At 34.6% G+C, this 25,950-nt stretch overlaps 1 protein-coding gene across 2 annotated transcripts in view; it reads right to left on the bottom strand.

Annotated features, from left to right (window-relative positions):
- The window catches only part of NCAM2 (neural cell adhesion molecule 2), a 492,766-nt gene that overhangs the window by 52,949 nt on the left and 413,867 nt on the right, over nt 1-25,950 (bottom strand). For both annotated transcript variants that reach the window (XM_067034950.1, XM_067034951.1), the window contains exon 13: nt 360-479. In XM_067034950.1, the coding sequence (XP_066891051.1) occupies nt 360-479 (120 nt within the window). The remainder of the gene's footprint in view (nt 1-359; nt 480-25,950) is intronic.

The raw sequence follows: 25,950 nt of genomic DNA, 5'->3' as shown, positions 1-25,950 counted from the left end.
TCAGCAAAAGACTAGAGCATTAAATATGTTACATAGATACTTTTCTACTCTCTCACAGAATATAGTCTGAGCACTACAATTTAATTAATCAGACTGAGTAAGTAGGACACCTTCCTGATTGGACAATTTCCTGAGAGCAATTTTACTGTATATATTGCAGTGCATTTTTCTTTTTCCCTTGCTCCAGAACAATGTTATTTTTTATAAGTCTGAGATGCCACCATCTTCAGAAACCACTTCAGCAAGGACATAATTCACTTCCTTAAAGTGTTGAAATGTCTCCCTGCATTTCAAAATTTCACTTAAATTTGCAAGTGAAGAGCATAGCAACAAAGAGCAAAACAGAGAAGATTACTTACGAACTGGTAATGTTTGGAAAATTTCTATTTTACTGTAGTCTCCTTGTCCTTTTCCATTGACAGCTGCAACTCTGATTTCATAAGTTGTATTTGGTTCCAGGTTGCTCAAAACAACAATTGCTGAAAGAAAAAAAAATATGCCTATGATTAATGCATTTTAATAAGTAAAACAAATCAAACTATTACAAAGCTGAGTGAACAATATCACTGTAAATCTTTCCATGAAATACCTGAAAAAAAAGAAATAAACATAAGAAGAGAATGATTTGTGAACAATCCTCTTTTTCATCTCTATTTTAGCTTTCTACCCACATGCAGTAACTTTCAAAGAAGCAAATTAGTAGCTCCTTTTGTGATACTCACAACTCACAAAGTAGAAAGTAAAATATTTTCTTTCGTCTTTTTAATATTCAATTTAAAAAAAGGATTTAAATAAAACATCTTTACAGCATGCATTCTCAAATACTCTGTCTACTCAAAATAGATGATTTCTACAGAAGTTAATGGAGATATAGAATTCAATATCTAGAAGTCTGGCCTCCAGTATAAGGTGTTTGAGTCACATCAAAGAAGTGTCACTAAGTTGACTACTGTAATAGTGGATCATTTGTTCAATAATCTCAAATCAAATCAAATTATTTTTAACACTAGCTTGGAGCCTGTCATCTCTTGTATTTTCTCTCTGAATTTCTTCTCAGTTATATTCCATACCAAGCCTGGATTCAACATGACACAAAGGAGAAGAAAGAATCTGAAAAAGTACAGGGATATAAAAGTTTATTAGAAACATCCCTTGGGAGTGTCAGCCCCTTTAATTTGCCAGAAAGTTTTAAATACAATTGCAGATTTTGAAATTTTGCATCTTTACAAATTCTTTTGGTGGAGCTAACAAAATTCCATAGTTGCTTCTATCCTTACTGTTTTTGCTAAAAAGGGCAAAAATTAATTAGTGGAAATGGCAATGCTTTGATGAACAATCAAAAGGAAGTTATGTCTGGTTTACATAATAACTTAAAGTCAGATGATCAATTCATAAAAGAAGATATAATCAATCATAAAATAAAAGATTAAATGAAAAGTAATCAGGATCACATTTGTAGGACTATTGATTAACATGAACAATGACTGAAGACGATACACAGTCAATAAAATTCCAATATAATTTATTAACATGTTTCTGATAATTAATATATAGTCACTAAATAACATTTTCATTTTATGTTGAATGAATATACTTAATGAATTTGTTTTGATATCTTCTTGTGCTCCCTTTTCCCTAATATTATCATATATACCAGATAAATATTAATGGCAAAAATATGGTTCAGATATCAACCAGACCTTATTTAATCCAGTACAGATGTTTCAAAATCATTAGAAAGGATACATTTCCAATTAGTGAAATTTGTTTGCATTTCTCAGTTTCTCTACCTTGTAAGAAAACTGAACTTGCTTTAGAGAGTGCATGGCCTTGTCAAGCCTCAGATGAAAACACATGGTGTCAAAGTTAAGGAGGCCAACTGGGGAAAAACGGATTGGCAGGGGAGTGCAACTGATTAGAAGCTGCAAGGTAAATCAGAATATTAAGACTCGAATTCAGTTAGTTCTGACAAGCTAACAACCTGTGAGCTTTTTCAGGAAATCCAAACCCAATTGTCCTGGAGTCAGTGAAATACATAATAACAGCCCAAGAAAAAGAAGACGACTACAATAGAGATACCGTTAGTGGACAGATGACGCTGGTCATGAAGATTATGGAAAGGGACAGGGAATCAAACTAAGAGTTAGGCAGCTAAAATGCTAAGAAGTTGGAATCCTATTGACCTTACGAGAGAAAGCTCCTGCTCAAGGTCAGCATAAGAAGGAATTCAAGAGTTAAAAATTCATCATATTTTATCATTCAATCAGTTAACAAATATAGCAAATTTAAAGCCAAAGTGAGCTAGACCTGCAGAGATTAATGCCTTATAAAAGTGTGTTTATTCTTCAGGGCTTGTAAGAAAAATGCTTGGGTCATTGGACAATGAATACTGTCATGGAGTAGTTTGTATCTGATTATCCTCTTCTTTACCCTAATGAAGAATGACTTGATGTAGCACGGACATATGAGAGACTCCAGCAGGAAGTAACCAGACTGCAATAACCTTTGTAATAAGACACTTAGTGATGCAGACTTTAGACTCATGAAAGAAGTCACGTGGCTCTGGGCCAGATTCCACCACTGACTGAGATTCAACCAAGTCTTAGGACTGAGGTGGTCTCTCAACTTCTAAAAAGACACTTTTATTAAATGTAATAGAAACAAAGTATAAAAATAAGTTGAAAGAAGGTATAGATAAAAAATTGTGATTCATGAAATAATCACCCCTGTATATCAATTATTTATGCAAGTGGGGATATTATCTACAGACTGTGAAATAATACAAAATAATGGATCATCTAAAATTTATTCGTCTTTAACTTTCTGTTTAATGGGAAAATATTTTATGTTTACAGGCAAAATAGTCTTAGTGATACTTATAAATCTTAACATTTACACAGATAATCTATACAGAGAGTAGGCTACACAAGAATATATGAGAGTTTGCCGTAGATGCTTTTACTGCTACAGATAACTTTGGTATGTGACATGCCTCTCCATATTCTATGATGTAAAGATGCAGCTGCTACCATCATTTTAATATCATGAGATAGACTGTAACTCAGCTGTGTGGAACTGGTAATGCTTAGATTCAATTGTTTGTCTTTATGTAATCAAACAAGAAAAGCAACAGAATTTAAAGCACACAATTTTAATTGTAAATAAAATTCTTCACTTCATCAGAAGTGTGAAGATCAGACTGTTCATCTTTTTAGGTTAAAAATGCATAACAATAGAGCTATCAAAGTATCAGAGCAGATCAAATCAGGGAAAATTGAGGAAATTACTTGGATTAAACAATTAACACACACACACAAACACAAAGCAAAACAACTCCATATTTTGCTTGAATTATCTGAGTGATTCTAGTAAAACCTCTTTCTGGCTTGGATTGCCAGCATCCCTCTTTCTCTAACATTTCATAGGGACTGTGAGTTTTGGGTGTCCCTCTACCTCTGCCAATGGGAAACCTATTTCTTTAATTGCGTTCTGATCAAGTCAGAACCGACTTTCTCCATGTTTCCTCTTATATTTCTGTTCTGTGTCAAGACTCTCCTCTTTACTGACTGAGTTTCACAGCAGAGCAGTTTGCCGAGGAGAGGAGAAAAGAGGGCAGAATGATGACGGAGCTGTTATTACAACATTGGGCTAAAACACTTAAATGTAAAGTGGATGAGGGAGGCCTCATAGAGGACCTTCCAAATTATAGGGGAGAGGTGTGGAAATAAGCCTATTAATGCCAGTTTTACAAAGTGATATACAAGAAATCAGTCTGTTCTGACTCTAAAGGTTTTGGTACAATGACCCTTATTATGAGGCTATTAACATTGTGTGAACATGAAGATTACTGTGTGAAATAGAAAGAACTCCATGAATTGGGACTAATTTAAAGAGAGGGAAAGGAAGAGATTCAGGGGAGGCAAAGCCTACGTCTGTAATTTGACTTGCCTTTCTTTAATGAGACGATGTATACATGAAATCATCCATAATTTACTGGCATATTACCAAACATAGGGTTTCTGAATACACGATGTAGGGCTTGAAAGCAAACCACCACTTGAAATACAAATGCTGTGTACTCTATAATAAAGCACCTCAAATTATGAAGTTAGTTAATGAAAGACGTTCTTTCCCCAAATGTGTCCATACAATAGAACAGCAGAACCACAAACTAAGGTGTGGGAAGGGGTTCTTTCTCTATAATTTATTAGAAATTCAAACTCAAAAATTAGGTGAAAGTAGGTCTAGATTACAAACCAGTATAAGTTCTCTAAGGACAAATGGCATACATTAAGGTCTTTCATAGTTATATTCAGTCAGCATGACTTGGAAACCATACTGCAATTCTTCTGAAAATTATAAACAATCATGAATTTTTCTTTGACATGGCAACAGGGACGGGTTCTATAAAAAAGCTAATTTCCCTCACTAATGTAATGTTTGTGCTTGATTTAAATATAATTGAGTTTCATAAATGGCCATTTTGTCACCTGGCTATAAATGTAAAAAGTACAGCAAAATACTGAAATGCATAAAAACAATGACATTTTAACTGGCAAATGAAAGGGAAACAGGAACTTTTTAAACATAATTTTTACAAGTATGGAAATGATATTACTAGAGAGAAAAATCTGAAGTTGTAGTCTCTCTTTAAGAAGGGAATCAAACTTTATTAAAAGAAGTTGAACAAAATAAGTTTAGTTTGTTCAGATGATGAATTGTAAATTCCTCCCTTTGGCTGTCAAGAGAAGCAGAGGCTACAGAATATTTACAACGCTTGGAGCAAAATAAATTACATATTTACAAACTAATTATGCTGAGCAAAGGTGTAAAGTGAGATTAAATTTAGCCATGTTTTCTTAACTCTCTTAAACCCCAGATGTCTCCATGCATTTTTCCTGTCATTCAATGTAGGGAGATAAGGACTCCCTCAATGTAGAACTGTTGTATCATCCACCTAAAATGGAACTGTTCAGGTTGTCAAGAACTGTGAAACATGTCAGATAGCTATGGGAAATCACAAAGCTTGGCTAGGATAGAACCGATCATTCGAAATTACACTTGTTGTTAATCTCCTTAGATAAATCTGAAAACATAATGAAATCCCCAAAGTTTCTCACCTGAGATTCAGCTTTTGTTCTCTAAACAATTAAAACAAGGCAAAAAAAAGCTTTCTTTTTGAGGGAGAGAATTCTGACTCCTTTCTGCAGAAGTTTGCAATAGGCTTGAAAAAAATAAAAGTAATTTTTTACCTTTTTATCCCTAATGTAGAATTTTTTAATACTTTGACTCCAGTTATTCTTTACATACTTAAGAATGACTTCAGGGATAGTTTCATTATTAATGAAAAGTGTCTTTAAGTTTCTTAAGTGGTTTATGTAAATAATCATCTCAGTTCAATAATATTTTCATTTATTTTTGAAAATATAAATGTTTATTTTTGTACAAATTATACTGTGTTTCAAGATTCCATTAGTTGCAAAAGAATATGATCTCACCTTTTTAAAAGTACCTTGGAGACTTTTATGGATCATAATATATAACTTGTATAAATATATATTATAATATAAATAACATTTGTGGATATATTTTTTGTAATAAATAATTCATATGAATATATATTTTGATGAACAATAGAAAGAAAAATTAACCAGATGATTATGTGCTGTTTGTGTGGGGCTTTTATTCAACTTATTGATGACACTATTTTAAAATCACAGCTCATCATTTCTGAATCTTCATAATTATTTCTTTACTATATTTATTTTTGTTCTTTTTCATCATGAGTATAAACTATGCATAAAAACAATATGGTCATTTAATAATTGAGTTTTAACTGATGCAAGATTTTACACAGAAGTACTTGTTGTCCCTTGAAATTAAATGGCTTCTTCTTGAAATATACTCTCTTTGTAAAAACCTTGATTTGAAAACAGAAAAGTTCCATCAAAATTATTTTCATAAACTAATCAGACATTTTAAATTTAAAATGTACTTCTTATAACATAGAAATTATTCATCTAAGGAGAGTTCAATTGATTTTTTTAAGATCCACTTAGTACATAAAATATGAGAGATATATAATTACCAAAAGTTTTCTTCTACAGTCTAAAACAATAGGTTTTTATAAAATGCCCATGAAATCTCTTGATGATTAGAAGTAATCAGAATATTATTTTTCACTCACAAATAATTTCTCAAAATGTCTATATGAACAACATTCTTTTTTATGTTATAAGCTTTTTTGTTTTTTTTTTTGGCAGGGAGCATAAGTTAAGCTTTCATAATTAAATACTCCTGTCTGTACCATGGCTCTAAAAACTCAGCCTCATTTTAGTTATTTAACCTCTTAATAATATTTATAAATATTTTTCTGTTATTGATTATGCCCCCTATTTTTGTATTTGAAAGCTTCACTGTGAGAAGATTTTATCGTAAGAATCTTATGAGCAGAACACACATCATACATATCATATATATTATCTCCAATCCTCACAAAGCCTAGATTTTTCAAATGCAGAATGAGAAGTCAATAAAGAGTTTTTGAATTGACATTTTAAAAAAATATGCTAAACAAAAGATCATTTTAAAAACTGATTGGGGGGGACCTTCAGGATGGCAGAGGAGTAAAACGTGGAGATCACCTTCCTCTCTAGAAATACATCTACATGTGGAACAACTCCTACAGAACACCTACTGAATACTGGCAGAAGACCTCCGACTTCCCAAAAGGCAAGAAAATCTCCACGTACCTGGGTAGGGCAAAAGAATAAATAAAAAAATACAGAGACAAAAGAATAGAGACAGGACCTGCACATCTGAGATGGAGCTGTGAAGGAGGAAACGTTTCCACACACTAGGAAGCCCCTTAACTGGTGGAGACAGGGGGTGGCAGTGGGGAAGATTTGGAGCCATGGAGGAGAACGTAGCAACACGGGTGCAGAGGGCAAAGCAGAGAGATTCTTACACAGAGGATCAGTGCTGACCAGCATTCATCAGCCTGAGAGGCTTGTCTGCTCAGCCACCGGGGTGGGTGCTGGAAGCTGAGGCTCAGGGTTCAGAGGTCAGATACTAGGGAGGACTGGGGTTGCCTATGTGAAGACAGCCTGAGGGGGTTAGTGCGCCACAGCTAGCCTGGAGGGAGTCCAGGAAAAAGTCTGGACCTGCACAAGAGTCAAGAGACCATGGTTTCAGGGTGCATGAGGAGAGGGGATTCCTTCCCTGTCTGCCCACAGAAGGCAGAGCACCATCTGAAGGAGCTCCAGAGACGGGCATGAGCCATGGCTATCAGCTCGGACCCCAGAGATGAGCATGAAACTCTAAGACTGCTGCCACTGCCACCAAGAATCCTGTGTGCAAGCATTGGTCACTATCCACACCACACCACCCCCGGGATCCTGTGCAGCTCACCCCTGCCATGGTCCTGTGATACAGGGACAACTTCCCCAGGAGAACACAGAGCGTGCCTCAGGCTGTTGCAAGGTCATGCCGGCCTCTGCTGCGTAGGCTCACGCCGCGTTCAGTACCTCTCCCTACACCGGGCCCGAATGAACCGCAGGCCCCTAATTAGCCACTGCTTTACCCCCTCCTGTCTGGGTGGAGAACAGATGCCTGAGGGCAGCCTACATGCAGAGGCAGGACCAAAGCCAAAGCTGAACACCAGTAGGTGTGCTAACAAAGAAGAGAAATGGAAATTTCTCCTTGCAGCCTCAGGAGCAGTGGATTAAATCCCACAATCAACTTGCTGTACCCTGCATCTGTGGAATACCTGAATAGACAATGAATCGTCCCAAAATTGAGGTGGTGGATTTTGGGAGCAACTGTAGACTTGGGGTTTTCCTTCTGTGACTGATTTGTTTCTGATTTTTATGTTTTTCTTAGTTTAGTTTTTAGAGCTTGTTATTACTGGTGGATTTGTTTATTGGTTTGGTTGCTCTCTTCTTTTTTTATTTTATTTTAATAGGAACATACATATTGATAGTTACCTTAAATGTAAATGGATTAAACACTCCAACCGAAAGACATAGATGGGCAGGATGGATACAAAAACAAGACCTGTATATATGCTGTCTACAAGAGACCCACTTCAGACCTAGGGACATATACAGACTGAAAGTGAGAGGGTGGAAAAAGATATTCCATATAAATGGAAATCAAAAGAAAGCTGGAGTAGCAATTCTCATATCAGGCAAAATAGACTTTAAAATAAAGACTATCACAAGAGACAAGGAAGGACACTACATAATGATCAATGGATCAACCCAAGAAGAAGATATAACAATTGTAAATATTTATGCACCCAACATAGGAGCACCTCAATACATAAGGCAAATGCTAACAGCCATAAAAGGGGAAATCAACAGTAACACAATCATACTAGGGGACTTTAACACCCCATTTTCACCAAAGGACAGATCATCCAAAATGAAAATAAACAAGGAAACACAAGCTTTAAATGACACATTAGACAAATGGACTTAATTGATATTTATAGGACATTCCATCCAAAAACAACAATACACTTTCTTCTCAAGTGCTCATGGAACATTCTCCAGGATAGATTATATCTTGGGTCACAAATCAAGCCGTGATAAATTTAACAAAATTGAAATTGTATCAAGTATCTTTTCCAACCACAACGCTATAAGACTAGATATCAATTACAGGAAAAAATCTGTAAAAAATACAAACACATAGATGCTAAGCAATACACTACTAAATAACCATAAGCTCACTGATGAAATCAAAGAGGAAATTTTAAAAATCTATAAACAAATGACAACAAAAACACAACATCCCAAAACCTATGGGATGCAGCAAAAGCAGTTCTGAGAGGGAAGCTTAGAGCAATACAATCCTACCTCAAGAAACAGGAAACATCTCAAATAAACAATCTAATCTTACACCTAAAGCAATTAGAGAAAGAAGAACCAAAAAACCCAAAGTTAGCAGAAGGAAAGAAAACATAAAGTTCGTATCAGAAATAAATGAAAAAGAAATGAAGGAAATGATAGCAAAGATCAATAAAACTGAAAGCTGGTTCTTGGAGAAGATAAACAAAATTGATAAACCATTAGCCAGACTCATCAAGAAGAAAAGGGAGAAGACGCAAATCAACAGAATTAGAAATGAAAAAGGAGAAGGAACAACTGACGCTGCAGAAATACAAAGGATCATGACAGATTACTACAAGCAACTATATGCCAATAAAATGGACAATCTAGAAAAAATGGAAAAATTCTTCGAAAAGCACAACCTTCCGAGACTGGACCAGGAAGAAATAGAAAATATAAACAGACCAATCACAAGCACTGAAATTCAAACTGTGATGAAAAATCTTCCAAAAAACAGAAGTCCAAAAACAGATGGCTTCACAACCGAATCCTATCAAACTTCTAGAGGAGAACTGACACCTATCTTTCTCAAACTCTTCCAAAATATAGAAGAGTTTTGAAGAGTTTGGTATCACCCTGATACCAAAACCAGATAAAGATGTCACACAAAAAGAAAACAACAGGCCAACATCACTGATGAACATAGATGTAAAAATCCTAAAAAAAATACTAGCAAAAAGAATCCAACAGCACATTAAAAGGATCATACACCATGATCAAGTGGGGTTTATCCTAGGAGCACAGGGATTCTTCAATATACACAAATCAATCAACGTGATACACCATATTAAGAAACTGAAGGATAAAACAATATGACAATTTCAATAGATGCAGAAAAAGCTTTTGACAAAATTTAACACCGTTTATGATAAAATCTCTCCAGAAAGTAGGCATAGAGGGAATCTACCTCAACATAATTAAGGCCATGTATGACAAACTCACAGCCAACATCATTCTCAGTGGTGAAAAACTGGAACCATTTCCTCTAAGATCAGGAAAAAGATAAGGTGGCCCACTCTCACTACTATTATTCAACATAGTTTTGGAAGTTTTAGTCACAGCAATCAGAGAAGAAAAAGAAATAAAAGGAATCCAAATCGGAAAAGAAGAAGTATAACTGTCACTCTTTGCAGATAACATGGTACTATACACAGAAAATGCTAAAGACGCTACCAGAAAACCACTAGAGCTAATCAATGAATTTGGTAAAGTAGCAAGATACAAAAATTAATGCACAGAAATCTCCTGCATTCCTATACACGAATGACGAAAAATCTGAAAGAGAAATTAAGGCAACACTCCCATTTACCATTGCAACAAAAACAATAAAATTCCTAGGAATAAAGCTACCTAAGGAGACAAAAGACTTGTATGCAGAAAACTATACAACACTGATAAAAGAAATTAAAGATGATACAAACAGATGGAGAGATATACCATGTTCCTGGATTGGAAGAATCAACATCTTGAAAATGACTATACTACCAAAGCAATCTACAGATTCAATGCCATCCCTATCAAACTACCAATAGCATTTTTCACAGAACTAGGACAAAACATTTCACAATTTGTATGTAAACACAAAAGACCCCGAATAGCCAAGGCAATCTTGAGAAAGAAAAGCAGAGCTTGAGGAATCAGGCTCCCTGACTTCAGACTATACTACAAAGCTACAGTAATCAAGATTGTATGGTACTGGCAGAAAAACAGAAATATAGATCAATGGAACAGGATAGAAAGCCCAGAGGTAAACCCACACACATATGATCACGTTATCTCTGATAAAGGAGGCAAGAATATACAATGGAAAACAGAGAGCCTCTTCAATAAATGGTGCTGGGAAAACTGGACAGCTACATGTAAAACAATGAAATTAGAACACTTCCTAATGCCATACACAAAAAGTAAACTGAAAATGGATTAAAGACCTAAATGTAAGGCCAGACACTATAAATCTCTTAGAGGAAAACATAGGCAGCACACTCTATGATGTAAATCACAGCAAGATCCTTTTTGACCCACCTCCTAGAGACATGGATATAAAAACAAAAATAAACAAATGGGACCTAATGAAAGTTAAAAGCCTTTGCACAGCAAAGGAAACCATAAATAAGACAAAAGACAACCCTCAGAGTAGGAGAAAATATTTGCCAATGAAGCAACTGACAAAGGATTAATCTCCAAACATATACAAGCACCTCATGGAGCTCAATATCAAAAAAACAAACAAACAATCCAAAAACGGGCAGAAGACCTAAATAGACATTTCTCCAAAGAAGATATACAGATTGCCAATAAATATGAAAGGATGCTCAACATCACCAATCATTAGAGAGATGCAAATCAGTACTACAATGAGGTGTCACCTCACACTGGTCAGAATGGCCATCATCAAAAAATCTACAAAGAATAAATGCTGGAGAGGGTGTGGAGAAAAAGGAACACTCTTGCACTGTTGGTGGGAATATAAATTGATACAGCCACTATGGAGAACAGTCTGGAGGTTCCTTAAAAAATTAAAAATAGAACTACCCTATGACCCAGTAATACCAGTACTGGGCATATACCCTGAGAAAACCACAATTCAAAAAGAGTCATGTACCACATTGTTCATTGCAGCACTATTTACAATAGCCAGGACATGGAATCAACCTAAGTGTCCATCGACAGATGAATGGATAAAGAAGATGTGACACGTATATACAGTGGAATATTACTCAGCCATAAAAAGAAACGAAATTGAGTTATTTGTAGTGAGGTGGATGGACCTAGAGACTGTCATGCAGAGTGAAGTAAGTCAGAAAGAGAAAAACAAATACCGTATGCTAACACATGTATATGGAATCTAAAAAATATATATATGGTTCTGAAGAACCTAGGGGCAGGGCAGGAATAAAGATGCTGACATAGAGTATGGACTTGAGGACACAGGAAGGGGAAGGGGAAGCTGGGACAAAGTGAGGGAGTAGCATTGACATATACACACTACCAAATGTAAAATAGATAGCTAGTTGGACATGGCCACATAGCACAGGGAGATTAGATCAGTCCTTTGTGCCCACCTAGAGGGGTGGGATAGGGAGGGTGGGAAGGAGACACAAGAGGGAGGGGATATGGGGATATATGTTTACATAGAGCTGATTCACTTTGTTATACAGCAGAAACTAACTCAACATTGTAAAGCAATTATACTCCAATAAAAATGTTACAATAAAGAAAAAAAAATGATCCAATAAAGGACACTTGTAATCTACAGTTGTTTTCCTTTATCACTAATTTATTGAATCTCTTCTCGTGTTGCTGAATAATTAAAGCACATTTTCCTTCTCCAAGTAAAACTTTTTGCCTGTACAAAAAATCCACTATTCAATTTCCATTTGATGGTGTGTCATTGAATACTTAGACTTGACCAGTTTGGGTGTACTCTTCATTTCATGGATAAATTAATGGAGGCTCAGAAGATCAACCAGCCAAGAAATGCAAAGCTTGGATTCTATCTTAAAGTTAAAGCTTTGTATTGTCCCACACTTGTATCTCAGCCTGTAAAACCAGAGTATAGAATATCACTTGTAAGCAAGGAATCTAAAAAGTCCTCATAAACCTGAACATGAGGAAAATTTATTCTCTCTTCTCAAAGACATTAATTACATATAAAAATAAAAACTATAAACTAATAAAAATGATAATTCTGAATATACTTTTCAAGATCTAACCTAAGCTTTTAGAGGGCACAACCTCTTTCTTAGAATATTTTACTTATTCCTGTATTCCTGGCTTCTCATCAGAATGAACAATGTAAATCCATGCTGATGATATTCATAAATTCCCATCACTATAAGCTGGATACAACTCAGTAATTTTTCCTATAGGTCACAGCAAGATGCAATAATGAGAAATTCAGAGCTAATCAGATTAAACAATCTGATTTTTAAGAGTTCTGATTCTTAAGCCTTTCACTTTAGAAAAGAGACATTTACCAGTCACTTCTGCCTATTGTGCATTTTGGTCAATTTATTCTTTCATTTTTATGTATTTTAAAATACTAAATTAAAAAGTTTATTTTATGTATCCCATTAAAGGTTCCTAGCCACATTTCCAAACAACGAGGAATGAACTGGTCTTGCTGTATCATTTATGTTCTGTTATGCAATACACCAAACCATACAGACAGTCCAGAAATTCCCTTACAATGTAAGTAAGTTCTGAACTAATGCAGCAAGTGAAATTCAGGCAGTTTTTTTCCCCAGAATTTTTAGTTTTTCTAAATTTTTTTCTTTTTCCATTTTCAAGAAAGTTACATACTATTTAACTCATATTAATACTCAAAATTTCTCCTAGAGAGGCCATATTTTTCTCTGTAGTGAACCCAGACATCTCCTTTAGTTCTAATCAATTGCTTGCTATTTTTCAGTGAATTTCAGGATGTGGAAACATTCTACTTTCTCTAGGTATTTGGGAGCGTGTATGTTCCTTTCTATATCTTGTTGTTTAAGCGTTTCAAATAAATTAATATGAATGCTTGCCACTTATATTTTAGGGATTTTCAGATCCCTAAAAAGCTAGTGACAAAAATTTTATTTGTAAATAATATTTTCAGCATTCAACACAAATATTACATTATATTTCTATATAGCTATTTTGAAAGGTATTAACCTCTTTTGACTTGGAGCATTTTTAAATATGATTTTTTGGAGAATTTAAATTATGAAGCAGATAATTCCATGGTTAAACATCCATGTGCATAATTCACTTTCTTATGAATACTTCCTACAAACTGAAAATGCTCATCTGAACAATTCCACTGGAATCCATCATAAAAATTGTTTTAGTAAATAACCTGAATCTTAACTTTTAAAGCACAAAGAGTGTCTATATGTTAAAGTTTCAATGAATATTAAGAAATGCAAATGTTAAGGGAGGATTCTAGGAAAGAGGTGGAGTCAGAAGCACCAGGAATCTGTCTCCCCACCTAGACAAAAATTGTACTGGAAGAATCTGTTTGATGAAGATAGTTTGGAATTCTAGAGACTGTTAAAGTCCTGAAACTTCTAGAAGAAGACATGGACAGTAAATTATGGTAAATTTTGGTCATTTCAGGTGTCAGCAGCTACCATCCGCACCTCAGCGAAGTAGGAGCTGTACATGTGTTCTCGGAGCAACTTGTACACAGCTTGTGGCAGCCAGGGTGGGTAAAAAGGACCCTGTCTTGCAAATATCAGGATCTTGCTCTGATCTTTGGTTGCTGCCTTTGATCACAGGGGTGAGGATCCTTTGATCACAGAGGTGGGCAGCCATTATTGTTGCAATTCCTCGCATTTGTTTCTGCCCCTTCTCCTCTGGCTAAAATGACTCCCTGGTGATTTAGAAGACTGGCACACTGAGAAGACCTTAAGTTTACATCTTGGCATAGACCCAACCTACAACAATAATTTTTTTTAAATCAAAATAAACAACAATAACAATAAGAGTTAACCAGGGGGAAGAAGGAGGATCTGATTTCCAGAGTTACCAAATTATTACATTCAAATGTCTGGTTTTGAACATAAAATCACAAGGCTTGCAAAGAAACAGGGAAACATGGTCCATTCAAAGGAAACATGAAATCAGCAGAAATTGTCCCTGAAAAAGACCTCATGGCAGATATACTAGACAAAGACTTTGAAACAACTGTGTTAGAGATGCTTAAGTAACTACAGGAAGATGTGGACAAAGTCAAGAAAACAATGTATGACCAAAATGGAAATACCAATAAAGAGAGAAAACCTAAAAAGAAACCAAAACATAATTCTGAAGCTTAAAACTGCAGTAACTGAAATGAAAGATTCATCAGATGGATTCACAGGCAGATATGAAAGAGCAGAATAAATAATCAATGAATATAAAGATAAGAAAATGGAAATCCTTGAATTAGAGGAAGAGAAACGAAAGATTGAAGAAATGTTAACAGAGCCCAAGGGACCAGTGGAAATGCACACAACCAAGTGGACAAATAGCACACTGTAAGAGTTCCAGAAAGAAAACTGAGAGAAAGAGACAGAGAATACTGGAGAAATAACTCCTGAAAATTTCAGTCATGAATATTAATATTCCAGAAGCTAAATGAATTTCATGGCAGAGGAACTCAAAGAAGGCCACAACAAGACACATTATAATCAAATTTTCAAAACACAAAGAAAAAAAGATAATCTTCAAAGCAGCAAGAAAGAAGTGACTCATCACATATAGGGTATCCTCAATAACATCATCAGCATATTTCTCATCAGAAACTTTAGAGAACAAAAGGCAGTGGAATAATTTATTTAAAGCACTGAAAGGAAAAAACTGTCCTGTATCTGGCAAACCTGTCTATCAAAATTGAGGGATAAATTAAGAATTTCCAGATAAACAAAAGCTGATGAAGTTTGTTACCACTAGACTTACCCTGAAAAAAATACTCAAGGGAGTCCTGCAAGATGAAATGAGAGGGCACTAGACAGTAACTAAAGCCATATGAACAAATACAGTTCTCAATGAAGATAAGTACATGGACAATTATAAAATAGTACTACTGTAGCAATGGTTTGTAACTGCACTGATTTTTTTGACATTAAGAGACTATTGCATTCAGAAGTATTATTCTAATAGCTAGTATTATTGTGACTTTTTTCTGTGACTACAAATTTTGTTTTCTACATAATTTAACAGACTAATGTGTTTAAAAGAATTATCCCAGTTCATGTTTGGGCACACAATGTATAAAGATGTAAAGTTGTGATATCAACTATCAAAAGAATGGGGATGGAAGGAACTGAGTGTTTGTACATTATTGAAGTTAAGCTGATATGAATTCAAATTCGAGTGTTACAATTTTAGAATAAGTGAAATCTCATGGTTACCAAAAACTAAAATAGCTATAAGATAAACATAAAAGGAAATGCAAAAGGAATTTAAATATCTCAGTACAAAAAGAAATTGACTAAACATAAAAGAAGACAACAATGCAGAAAATGAGGACCAAATAAAGCTATAAGGCATATAGAAAACAAATAGCAAAATGATAGAAGTGCCTCTTTATTGGTAACTACTTTAAATGTAAATGGATCAAACTCCCCAATGAAACGACAGAGTAGGCAGAATGACTAAAATCATATTATCCAACTTTAAGCTGTCTCTAGGGAATCACTTTAGATTCAAAGACTAAAGAGAGACTAGGTTGAAAGTGAAGGGATGGAAAAAGATTATCAATGCAAATAATAACCAAAAGAGAGCAGGAATGGCTATACTAAATCAGACAAAATAGACTTTAAATCCAAAAATGTTACAAGAGAAAAAGAATGACATTATGCACTAATAAAATTTACAATACAGCATTTACATACTATTGATATATCATCATATGTGAAACAAAAACTAACAGAAATGAAGGGAGCAATAATTTTAAAATAAGAGTTGGAGACTTCAATACATTACTCAATAATGGAATAATCAAACAGATGATAAGTAAGGAAATAGAGGACTTAAACAAAATAAACCAACTAGATCTAACAGACATATGCAGAACACTACCTCAAAACAACAGCAAAACATTTTCAAGTGCAATGGGGCATGTTTCAAGATAGACCATATGTCAGGCCACAAATTCAGACTTAAGAAATTTAAAAAGACATACATCATGCAAAGTACCTTCTATGACCATAGCAAGATGATGTTAGAAATTGGTAACAGAGAAAAATCTCAAAAATTCACAAAATAGTGGAAATTAAACATCACACTCTGAAAACCAAGGAGTTAAAAAAGAAATCATAAGGGCAGTTAGAAAATACTTAGAGATGAATGTAAATGAAAGCAACATATACCAAAAACATAGGGAAAGCAGAGCTAAGGGGGAAATTTATAGCTCTAAATGCTTACATTAAGAAAACAGGAAAGGGCTTCCCTGGTGGTGCAGTGATTGAGAGTCCACCTGCCGATGCAGGGGACACGGGTTCCTGCCCCGGTCCAGGAAGATCCCACATGCCGCGGAGCAGCTGGGCCTGTGAGCCATAGCCACTGAGCCTGCGTGTCTGGAGCCTGTGCTCCGCAATGGGAGAGGCCACAACAGTGAGAGGCCCATGTACCGCAAAAAAAAAAAAAAAAAAAAAAAAAAAAACAGGAAAGATGTCAAATCAACAACCTAGCTTTACAACTAAAGGAATAAGAAAAAACTAACTAAACTCAAAGCTAGCAGAATTAAGGAAATAATAAAGATTAGAAGAGAGATAAATGAAACAGGGAATAGAAAAACAACAGAGAAAATTAATGATACCAAAATTGGTTCTTTAAAAAGATCAACAAAGTTTGATCTTAGTTTGATCTTATAGTTTTAGCTACATAGACTATGGCTAAAAATAGTCGAAAAATAAGATTAAAAATGAAAGTAGAGACATTACTACTGATTCTACAGAAATAAAATGGATTATAAGAGAGTACTATGAACAACTGTATGCCAACCAATTGGATAACCTAGATGAAATGGACAAATTCCTAGAAACACAAAATCTACCAAGGCTAAATCATGAAGCAATAGAATGAAAATACTTACAGCTAGTAAGACAATTGAGTCAGAAATACAAAATTTTCATGGCAAAGGAAAAGCCCTGGACTCAATGGCTTCACTGATAAATTGATATTTAAAGAAGGACTAATACCAAATTTTTGGTAAATTTTCTTTAAAAAGAGCAGGAAACACTTCATAACTAATTCTATGAGGCCAGCGTTAATCTAATAGCAAAACCAGACAGATACTGGGACTTCCCTGGTGGTCCAGTGGTTAAGACTCCATGCTTCCACTGCACGGGGCAAGGGTTTGATCCCTGGTTGGGGAACAGATCCCACATGCGGCATGGCATGGACAAAAAAAACCCCAAAAACCCCAAAACAGAAAATCAGACAGATACTATCAAAATAAAACTACAAACCACTATTCTTTATGAACATTGATGCAAAAATCCTCAACAAAATACTAACAAATCAAATTCAGCAGCATATTAAAAGGAATACATAAAATGACCCAGCAGAATTCATTCCTGGAATGCAAGCATGTTTCAACACACAAAAATTAATCAATGTAATACACCATAATTATAGAATGAAGGAAAAAAAACCACCATGATCATCTCAATTGATATAGAAAAATCATTTGACAAAATTCAACACTCTCTCATGATAAAAATACTCAAGAACTAGGAATGGAAAGAAACTACCTCAACATAATAAAAGTCATATGTTAAAAACCTACAGTGAATCATCCTCAAAGACAAAAGATTGAAATATTTCCTCTAAGATCAGGAGGAATAAGGCAAGGATGCCTGCTTTCACCATGTCTGTTTAACACAGTTCTGAGAGTTCTAGCTAGAGCAATCAGGCAAGAAAAAAAAAGGCATTAAAATTAGAAAAAGAGAAGTAAGATTATCTCTGTTGGCAGGTGATATGATTTTATATGTAGAAAACCCTAAAGATTCCACAAAAAATCCTTTTAGAAGTAAAAATGAATTCACCAAAGTAAAAAGAGTATAAATTATATACCCAATAATCAGTTGCATTTCTACACACTATCAGTGAACAATCTGAAAAGAAAAATTCAAGAACAATTTTATTTGAACAGCATCAAAAGATTAAATATTTAGGAATTAACCAAGAAAATTAGAGAGTTACACAGTGAAAACTACAAAGTATTGCTGAAAGAAATGAAAAAAGACATAAATAAATGGAAACACATCCCATGTTCATGGATTAGAAAACTTAATAATGTTAAAATGTCTATGGTACTCAAAGGGCTCTGCAGATCCAACACAACTCTATCAAAATCCCAGTGACATTTACTGCAGAAATAGAAAAACTCATTCTTAAAGTCATATGGAATCACAAGAGACCCCAACTAGCCAAAACAAGATCAGAAAAGAAGAACAAAGCTAGAAGATGCTCACTTTCTATTTTTAGAACATGCTATAAAAGCTACAGTAGTCAAAACAGTGTGGTACTGGCATAAAGTCAGATATATAGACCAATGGAAAAGAATACAGAGCCCAGGAATAAACCCTAACATTTATGCTCAAATGATTTTTGACAAGGGTGCTAAGACCATTCAATGGAGAAAACAGTCTTTTCAACAAACAGTACTCTGAAAACTGAACATCTATATGCAAAAGAATGAAGTTGGACCCTTACCTAATACCATATGCAAAAATTAACTAAAAATGTATCAAAGACCTAAATATAAAACCTAAAACTATAAAACTTTTAGAAGAAAACTTAGGGAAAAAGACTTTACAACATTGGACTTGGCAATGATTTTCTTTGATGTGACACTAAAGGAACAAGTAACAAAAGAAAACTAGACAAATGGAAAGGCATGAAAATTAAAAATTTTATTCATCAAAAGATACTATTAACAGAGTAAAAAGTCAACCTAGAATTGGAGAAAATATTTTCAAATCATATATCTAATAATGGATTAATATAGAATATGTAGAGAACTCCTAACACTCAAATACAAAAATAAAAACAAACAATCCAATTCAAAAATGGGCACAGAACTTGCATAGAGGTTTCTCAAAAAAAGATGCAAATAGTCAATAAGCATATGAAAAGATGTTCAACATCACTAATCATTAAGAAAATGAAGAGTCAATGCCAACAATGAAATACCACCTCACAGCCCTTAGGATGGTTACTTATAAAAAATAAAGAAAAAGTAAAAGACAAAAAAGAAAGAAATCAAGTCTTGGCAAGGATGTGAAGAAATGTGATCCCTTGTTCACTGTTCGTAAAATTTAAAATGCTACCTCCTATGTGAAAAACAGTATGGAGATTCCTCGGAAAGTTAATGATAAAATTATAAACATGCAAAATTGCCATATTATCCAACAATTCCACTTCTCAGTATATACTCAAAAGAATTGAAAGTAGGGTCCCCAAGAGATATCTGTATACCCATATTTATAGTAGCATTATTCACCATAGCTAAAATGTGCAAGCAACCCATGTGTTCATTAATATATGAATGGATAACCAAAATGTGTTTTATATATATATATATATAAAATGAAAAAAATTGCTTTAAAAAAGAAGGAAATTCTTCAATATGCTACAATATGAATGAACCTTGAGGATATTATGTTAAGTGAAATAAGCCAGTCAAAAAAAGACAAATATTGTATGATTCCACTTATATGAGGTGCTAGAGTATCAAAATCTTAGAGATCAAAAGGAGAAAGGTGGCTTCCAGGGGCTGTGGGGAAGGGTAAATGAGGAGTTGTATAATTCATATAGAGTTTGTTTTACAATTTGGAAATGTTAGGGAGATGGAGAGTAGTGATGGTTGTACAACATAATGAATTTATTTAATACCAGTGAACTGTACACTTTAAAATGGCTTTTAAGACTATATCTATATTTATTTCACTACGATTAAAAAGTTGAAAAGTTTTTCAGATGGAAAATTTGAGAATAATGAAATGTTCCTGTCCCACAAACTTGATTTAGGTCATTCTGGCCGTATTGTAATAAAAAACAAAATATTTATTTTAAAAAGTGAATATATATCCTTTAAAAAGACACTGATCTAGTGGAAGATCATGTTGTTTGGGGAAGAAGGCATGTGATCTAATTTGTTGTATGAATATACAATGTAAAAAAAATGTAATCTTCCCTTATGAAATTCATCTGTATTCAGAAAATCTTAATAAATTACAAAGGAAAATAAATTGCTAATTTTTAATTGCTATCCTTAGGATAATTTGTAATAATTTCTCCCCATAACTAGAGATTATAAAATGTATATTAAGCCTTTGAAAATGTAAGTAATGGTAGTAACCACTTGCTTAACCACAAAGGGAAGTGTAACCTGTTTCTGTTATAAAAATCTTTTTCTACTTGTTAAGAAATTTGAACACTTACTATTTGCTACAAAATCACAGGAGTGTTCTCTTTAAAACTGTGAAGTTTTTAAGGCTGCTGGAGTTTACATGATTGAATAAGGCTAATGCTTATATTGAGCCAGGTCCTTTTGAATACCAATGTTTTTGAAGCTATCTTGAACATGTTTTTTTTCCCTGAATTTCTAATTAATTAATTAAATTTCCAACTTTGTTGAGATACAATTGACAAATAAAATAGTATAAATTTAAAATATACAGTGTAATGATTGGATATATATTGTGAAATTGTTACCCTTGAGTATGTTTTTTAACTTAGAATCACAAAAGTTTAGCTTTAATGAGATTACTATCTTTTGAGTATAATAAAAGGAAACAAATTTAACCTTTGTAACACGAGAATTTTGTTTCATGTAATAAAGGAGAAGTTGAGAAAGGTTCTTCCCTAGTCACAAGGACCCCTTTTAGTAATGCCAGTATTTGAAAATAACCTCACCTATAGTGCTTTAAAAAGATGACTCATGAGACTTTCAGTGACTTCCCATACCATTAAGAATAAAATGCATAATCCTCTCCAAGGTCTACAGGGCCCATTGGATTTGGGCCTTGGATATATATATATATATTTTAATCATTGCTTCATTTAACTCCACCCTCTGATAATGCATTCCAGCCAAAATGGCCTTTTCATTGACCTCTGCCCTGGCCAGACTTCCCCCATCTTTATATAATCACTCCCTTTCTTCATTAAGGGCTCCGCTCAAAGGGCTCTTCACTTCATTTAGGGCTGTTCAGAGTCCTGGCCTGACCACTCTTTCTAAAACCTCCCTGAGCTCCCACCTCTAGTCACACTCCAACTTCTTGCTCTCTTTCATGTTTCTTCATACTTCATATCACTACCAGTAATTTTATATCTAATATATATAGAAAGAGAGAGAGAGAGATTAAATGTTATATAATATAATATACCATACTGAGGTAGGAGATAGATGTTCTCCTGAGCTTGACAACAGGTGTTTGTCAAGTGGAGTAAAATTGAAGCTCTCTTCTCACCCAGACACTCCAAGGACAAAGCTAATGGCAGAAGTTAAGCTCTGCTGAAGTAAAGAGATAGGGTGCCCAATCCTGAGGTCAAGGAAAACTTCCCTGTCTGCACATGTGCAGGAAGCCTCCTTGGGGGTCAAAAAGGGAGGGGCTGCCACCCCATAATATGTGTGGACATATTATGAGGCACCCACAGGCCTCTGAGGTGGGATCCATCTCAGCAAAAAGTTGCGCACGCATGTTGGGGGAGGGTCCTGGAACCAGTCAGGTGTGAAAAAAGAAATGAGATAATTGGCCAAATGTAAACAAAGACCAGAAGGACTGTCCTGGATAAGTGATTTAAATCATCTCTTTATTGCGCTCCTTGTTCAGGATTCCCAGCACTCCTCTCTGGGTGTGTATTTCTGCCTAGCTTCTGACTTACTGCACTCCTCTTCATTAGAGTGGACACCCATGCCCTTTCTCTCTGGGTATGTATTTCTGCCTTGCTTCTGTCTTAAATAAACAAACTGTTTCTCTGTGTGCTCTCCCATACGTGTGCTGTGCGTTTTTTCTTTAGCACCTAAAATCTACCTGGATATAGTCGTTACATCCAAATTTTTGTCAAACTAAATGAATGAGCGTGTATTATTTCAATTAAGATGAAGTAGGGAGTCATTTATGTTAATTGGAAACTGTATGTATATATACATATTAGAGGGGATAAATATCCTGCCCCAAATAACAGTCATACGGGATTAAGTCACTACTAAACTACTACTTCATAAAATGAAGGAAGAGGCATGTTCACTAAAATCTATTTATAATTTGAGCATCAAGAAATAAGGACTACAGAACAAATAGGATTAAGTGAGAATCATTGATTGAGGGAAGGAGTTAAAGAAACAGAATGTAGGCTGAGTGACCCTACCAACAGATGGGGGATAAGACAATGCTACCCTGGACACCAAATCCAAAGGTCTTTCCACAGTAGCCATACCAATTTACATTCCCACCAACAGTATACAAAGGTTCCCTTTTAACCACATCCTCTCCAACACTTGTTATTTGTGTTTTTTTTGATGATACCCATTCTGACAGGTGAGAGGTGATGTCTCATTTTAGTTTTGATTTGCATTTCCCTGATGATTAGCAATGTTGAGCATCTTTTCTTGTGTTTGTTGGCCATCTGCATTTCCTCTTTGGAAAAATGTTTATTCAGTTCATCTGACCATTCTATAATCAAGTTGCTTTTTTGATGGTGAGTTGTATGAGCTGGTTATATCTTTTTGTTTTGTCCATGGTTTCTTTTGCTGTGCAAAAGCTTTGAAGTTTAATTAGGTTCCATTATTTATTTATTTATTTATTATTTATTTTAACATCTTTATTGGAGTATAATTGCTTTACAATGCTGTGTCAGTTTCTGCTTTATAACTAAGTGAATCAGCTATACATGTATACATATATCCCCATATCTCCTCCCGCTTGCGTCTCCTTCCCACCCTCCCTACCCACCCCTCTAGATGATCACAAAGCACTGAGCTGATCTCCCTGTGCTATACCACTGCTTTTGTTTATTTATCACTTTTATTTCTTTTGCTTTAGGAGACAGAGTCAAAAAAATTTTGCTATGACCTATATCAAAGAGTGTTCTCCTATGTTTTCCTCTAAGAGTTTTATGATTTCTGGTCTTACATTTAGGCCTGTAATCCAGTTTGAATTTATTTTTGTATAAGGTGTTAGAGAATGTTCTAATTTTATTCTTTTACATGTAGCTGTCCAGTTTTCCCTGCACAACTTATGAAGATACTGTCTTTTCTCCATTGTATATTTTTGCCTCCTTTGTCATGGATTAATTGACCATAAGTGTGTGGGTTTCTTTCTGGGCTCTTTTTTCTGTTCTATATATCTGTTTTTGTGCCAGTACCATACTGTTTTGATTATTGGTGGTTTCTCAAAACACTAAAAATACAACTACCATATGACCCAGCAATTCCACTCCTGAGTATATAGCCAAAATACCCCCCAAAACTCTAATTAGAAAAGATGCATGCCCCTCAATATTCATAGCAGCATTTACCATTGTCAAGATATGGAAGCAACCTAAGTGTCCATCAACAGATGAATGGATAAAGGTGTGGAATCTAAAAAGTATAACATACTAGGGAATGTACAAAAAAGGAGCAGACTCAGTTATAGAGAACAAACTAGTGTTTACAAGTGGGGAGTGACAAGGGGGGAGGGGCAATAAAAGGGTAAGGGATTAAGAAGTATAGACTATTACGAATAAAATAAGCTACAAGGATATATTATACAACACAGAGAATATAGCTAACATTTTATAATAAGTATTAATGGGGTATAACCTTTGAAAATAGTGAATCACTATATTGTACACCTGTAACATACAATGTTGTACATCAACTATACTTCAATTAAAAAAAGTTCTTTCTATGTGTTCCTGTGTCACAACAGGAACCAGCTATGGAAATTAAGATCTCTGGCAAAATATTCCAGATTGAGGCAGCTTTATGGAATACTTTCATATTTCTGTCATGTGAAAAATACGCTGTCCATTGACATATCCAATTGCACAAGCATGATCTTTTACCAAAGGAGATCTCTTTTTTTTTTTTTTTTTTTTTTTTTTTTGCGGTACACGGGACTCTCACTGTTGTGGCCTCTCCCATTGCGGAGCACAGGCTCAGCGGCCATGGCTCACGGGCCCAGCCGCTCCGCGGCATGTGGGATCTTCCCGGACAGGGGCACAAACCCGCATCCCCTGCATCGGCAGGCGGACTCTCAACCACTGCGCCACCAGGGAAGCCCTCCTTTCTTCTTTAATGTTAGGTGAGCCAGTTGCAGAAGCACATGTCATACAGTGTTTGGATAATGCCTTTTGGTATGAAGAGTGGGCAGAAAATTAGGAATAATTAAGACTGCTTTTTAGAGGAAGATAACTATCTCTATTTTCTCAACAGTCTACTTAAGTCTAAACTTAAAAATGCTACAATATGTATTTTAAAAATTTTAGTAGGTGGCATGAAGGTTTATTAATATAAACAGAATTAGGTTTTATAAGACAGATAATTAGGTTATAATTACATAACATTAATTCCCAGAAAAGCTTGTGGAATCTCTGGAGACTCCAAAGAAAGAAGAAAACAACCAACTTGCTTAGGTGGTTTTATTTAATTTAGCTTGGTTATGGTGATAATTCACAGATGTTTGGAAATAGTTAATAACATAATTTTATTTTAGTATAAGCAAAGTTCATAATTAAGTGGGACATTAATTCATCTCAGGTGATATAGAATATTCAAAGGTCTACACAATATGGTACACAGGTTCTCAGATGTGCAGTCAAGATGGAGAGGTATGACTCATATCTTAATACTTACATTATGAGGTGATCACTGGCAAAGACTGATATAAGCAATATTTACTAAACAGTTGCAGAAGAATGTAAAATATTTCTGCTAAAAGATAATCAAATAAATTGTTACAAAGAAGCTCAAAGTTATATTGGGCCTTGAAGGATGGATAAAAAAGAGTAGAAAGAGTAACATAAACTCAAGCATGGCCATAAGAAAGTAGAATGCATGTTTGGCACAATGAGTAGACTGGTTTTGATGTGCCAAGTGCTTTTTTAAGGGAACATTTTGAGATAAAGAAGCAAAGACACATGAAGCACACACATACAAACAAACACATAATACATATTTGCATATACATATATGTATACTTAGTACTGCCACTCATTTATTAAATTGATTATTTGAATCATAATTTATATCATTCAATTGGAGAAATGGAATTATTTTTCAGCTTACCTTTATGCATCCTAATGGCTGATCTTTTATATTTCTTGGAATATGAGAATCCTATTTTAAATATCACTGCTGTATACAATAGTGATTTTTAAAAAAAGGACAGGGGCAAAAATCAAAGCAGTACATTAGTAGTTTAAAATGTTTACCAGACCTTAATATGTAGAAAAAGAAGGAGCACATGAGATGGCAACAGTAGGAAAAAGTAAGAGCATTATCTCCACAGTCCACACATGATACTAAAGAGCTGAGAACCAGAGTGGTACCAGTCTCTGAAACTATTTCTGTCATGCCAAGTCCATGGTGTTC

The sequence above is a fragment of the Kogia breviceps genome, chromosome 5 (genome assembly GCF_026419965.1).
Source record: "Kogia breviceps isolate mKogBre1 chromosome 5, mKogBre1 haplotype 1, whole genome shotgun sequence".
Taxonomy (NCBI): Eukaryota; Metazoa; Chordata; class Mammalia; order Artiodactyla; family Physeteridae; genus Kogia; species Kogia breviceps.
This window is presented reverse-complemented; position numbering and strand designations above follow the sequence as displayed.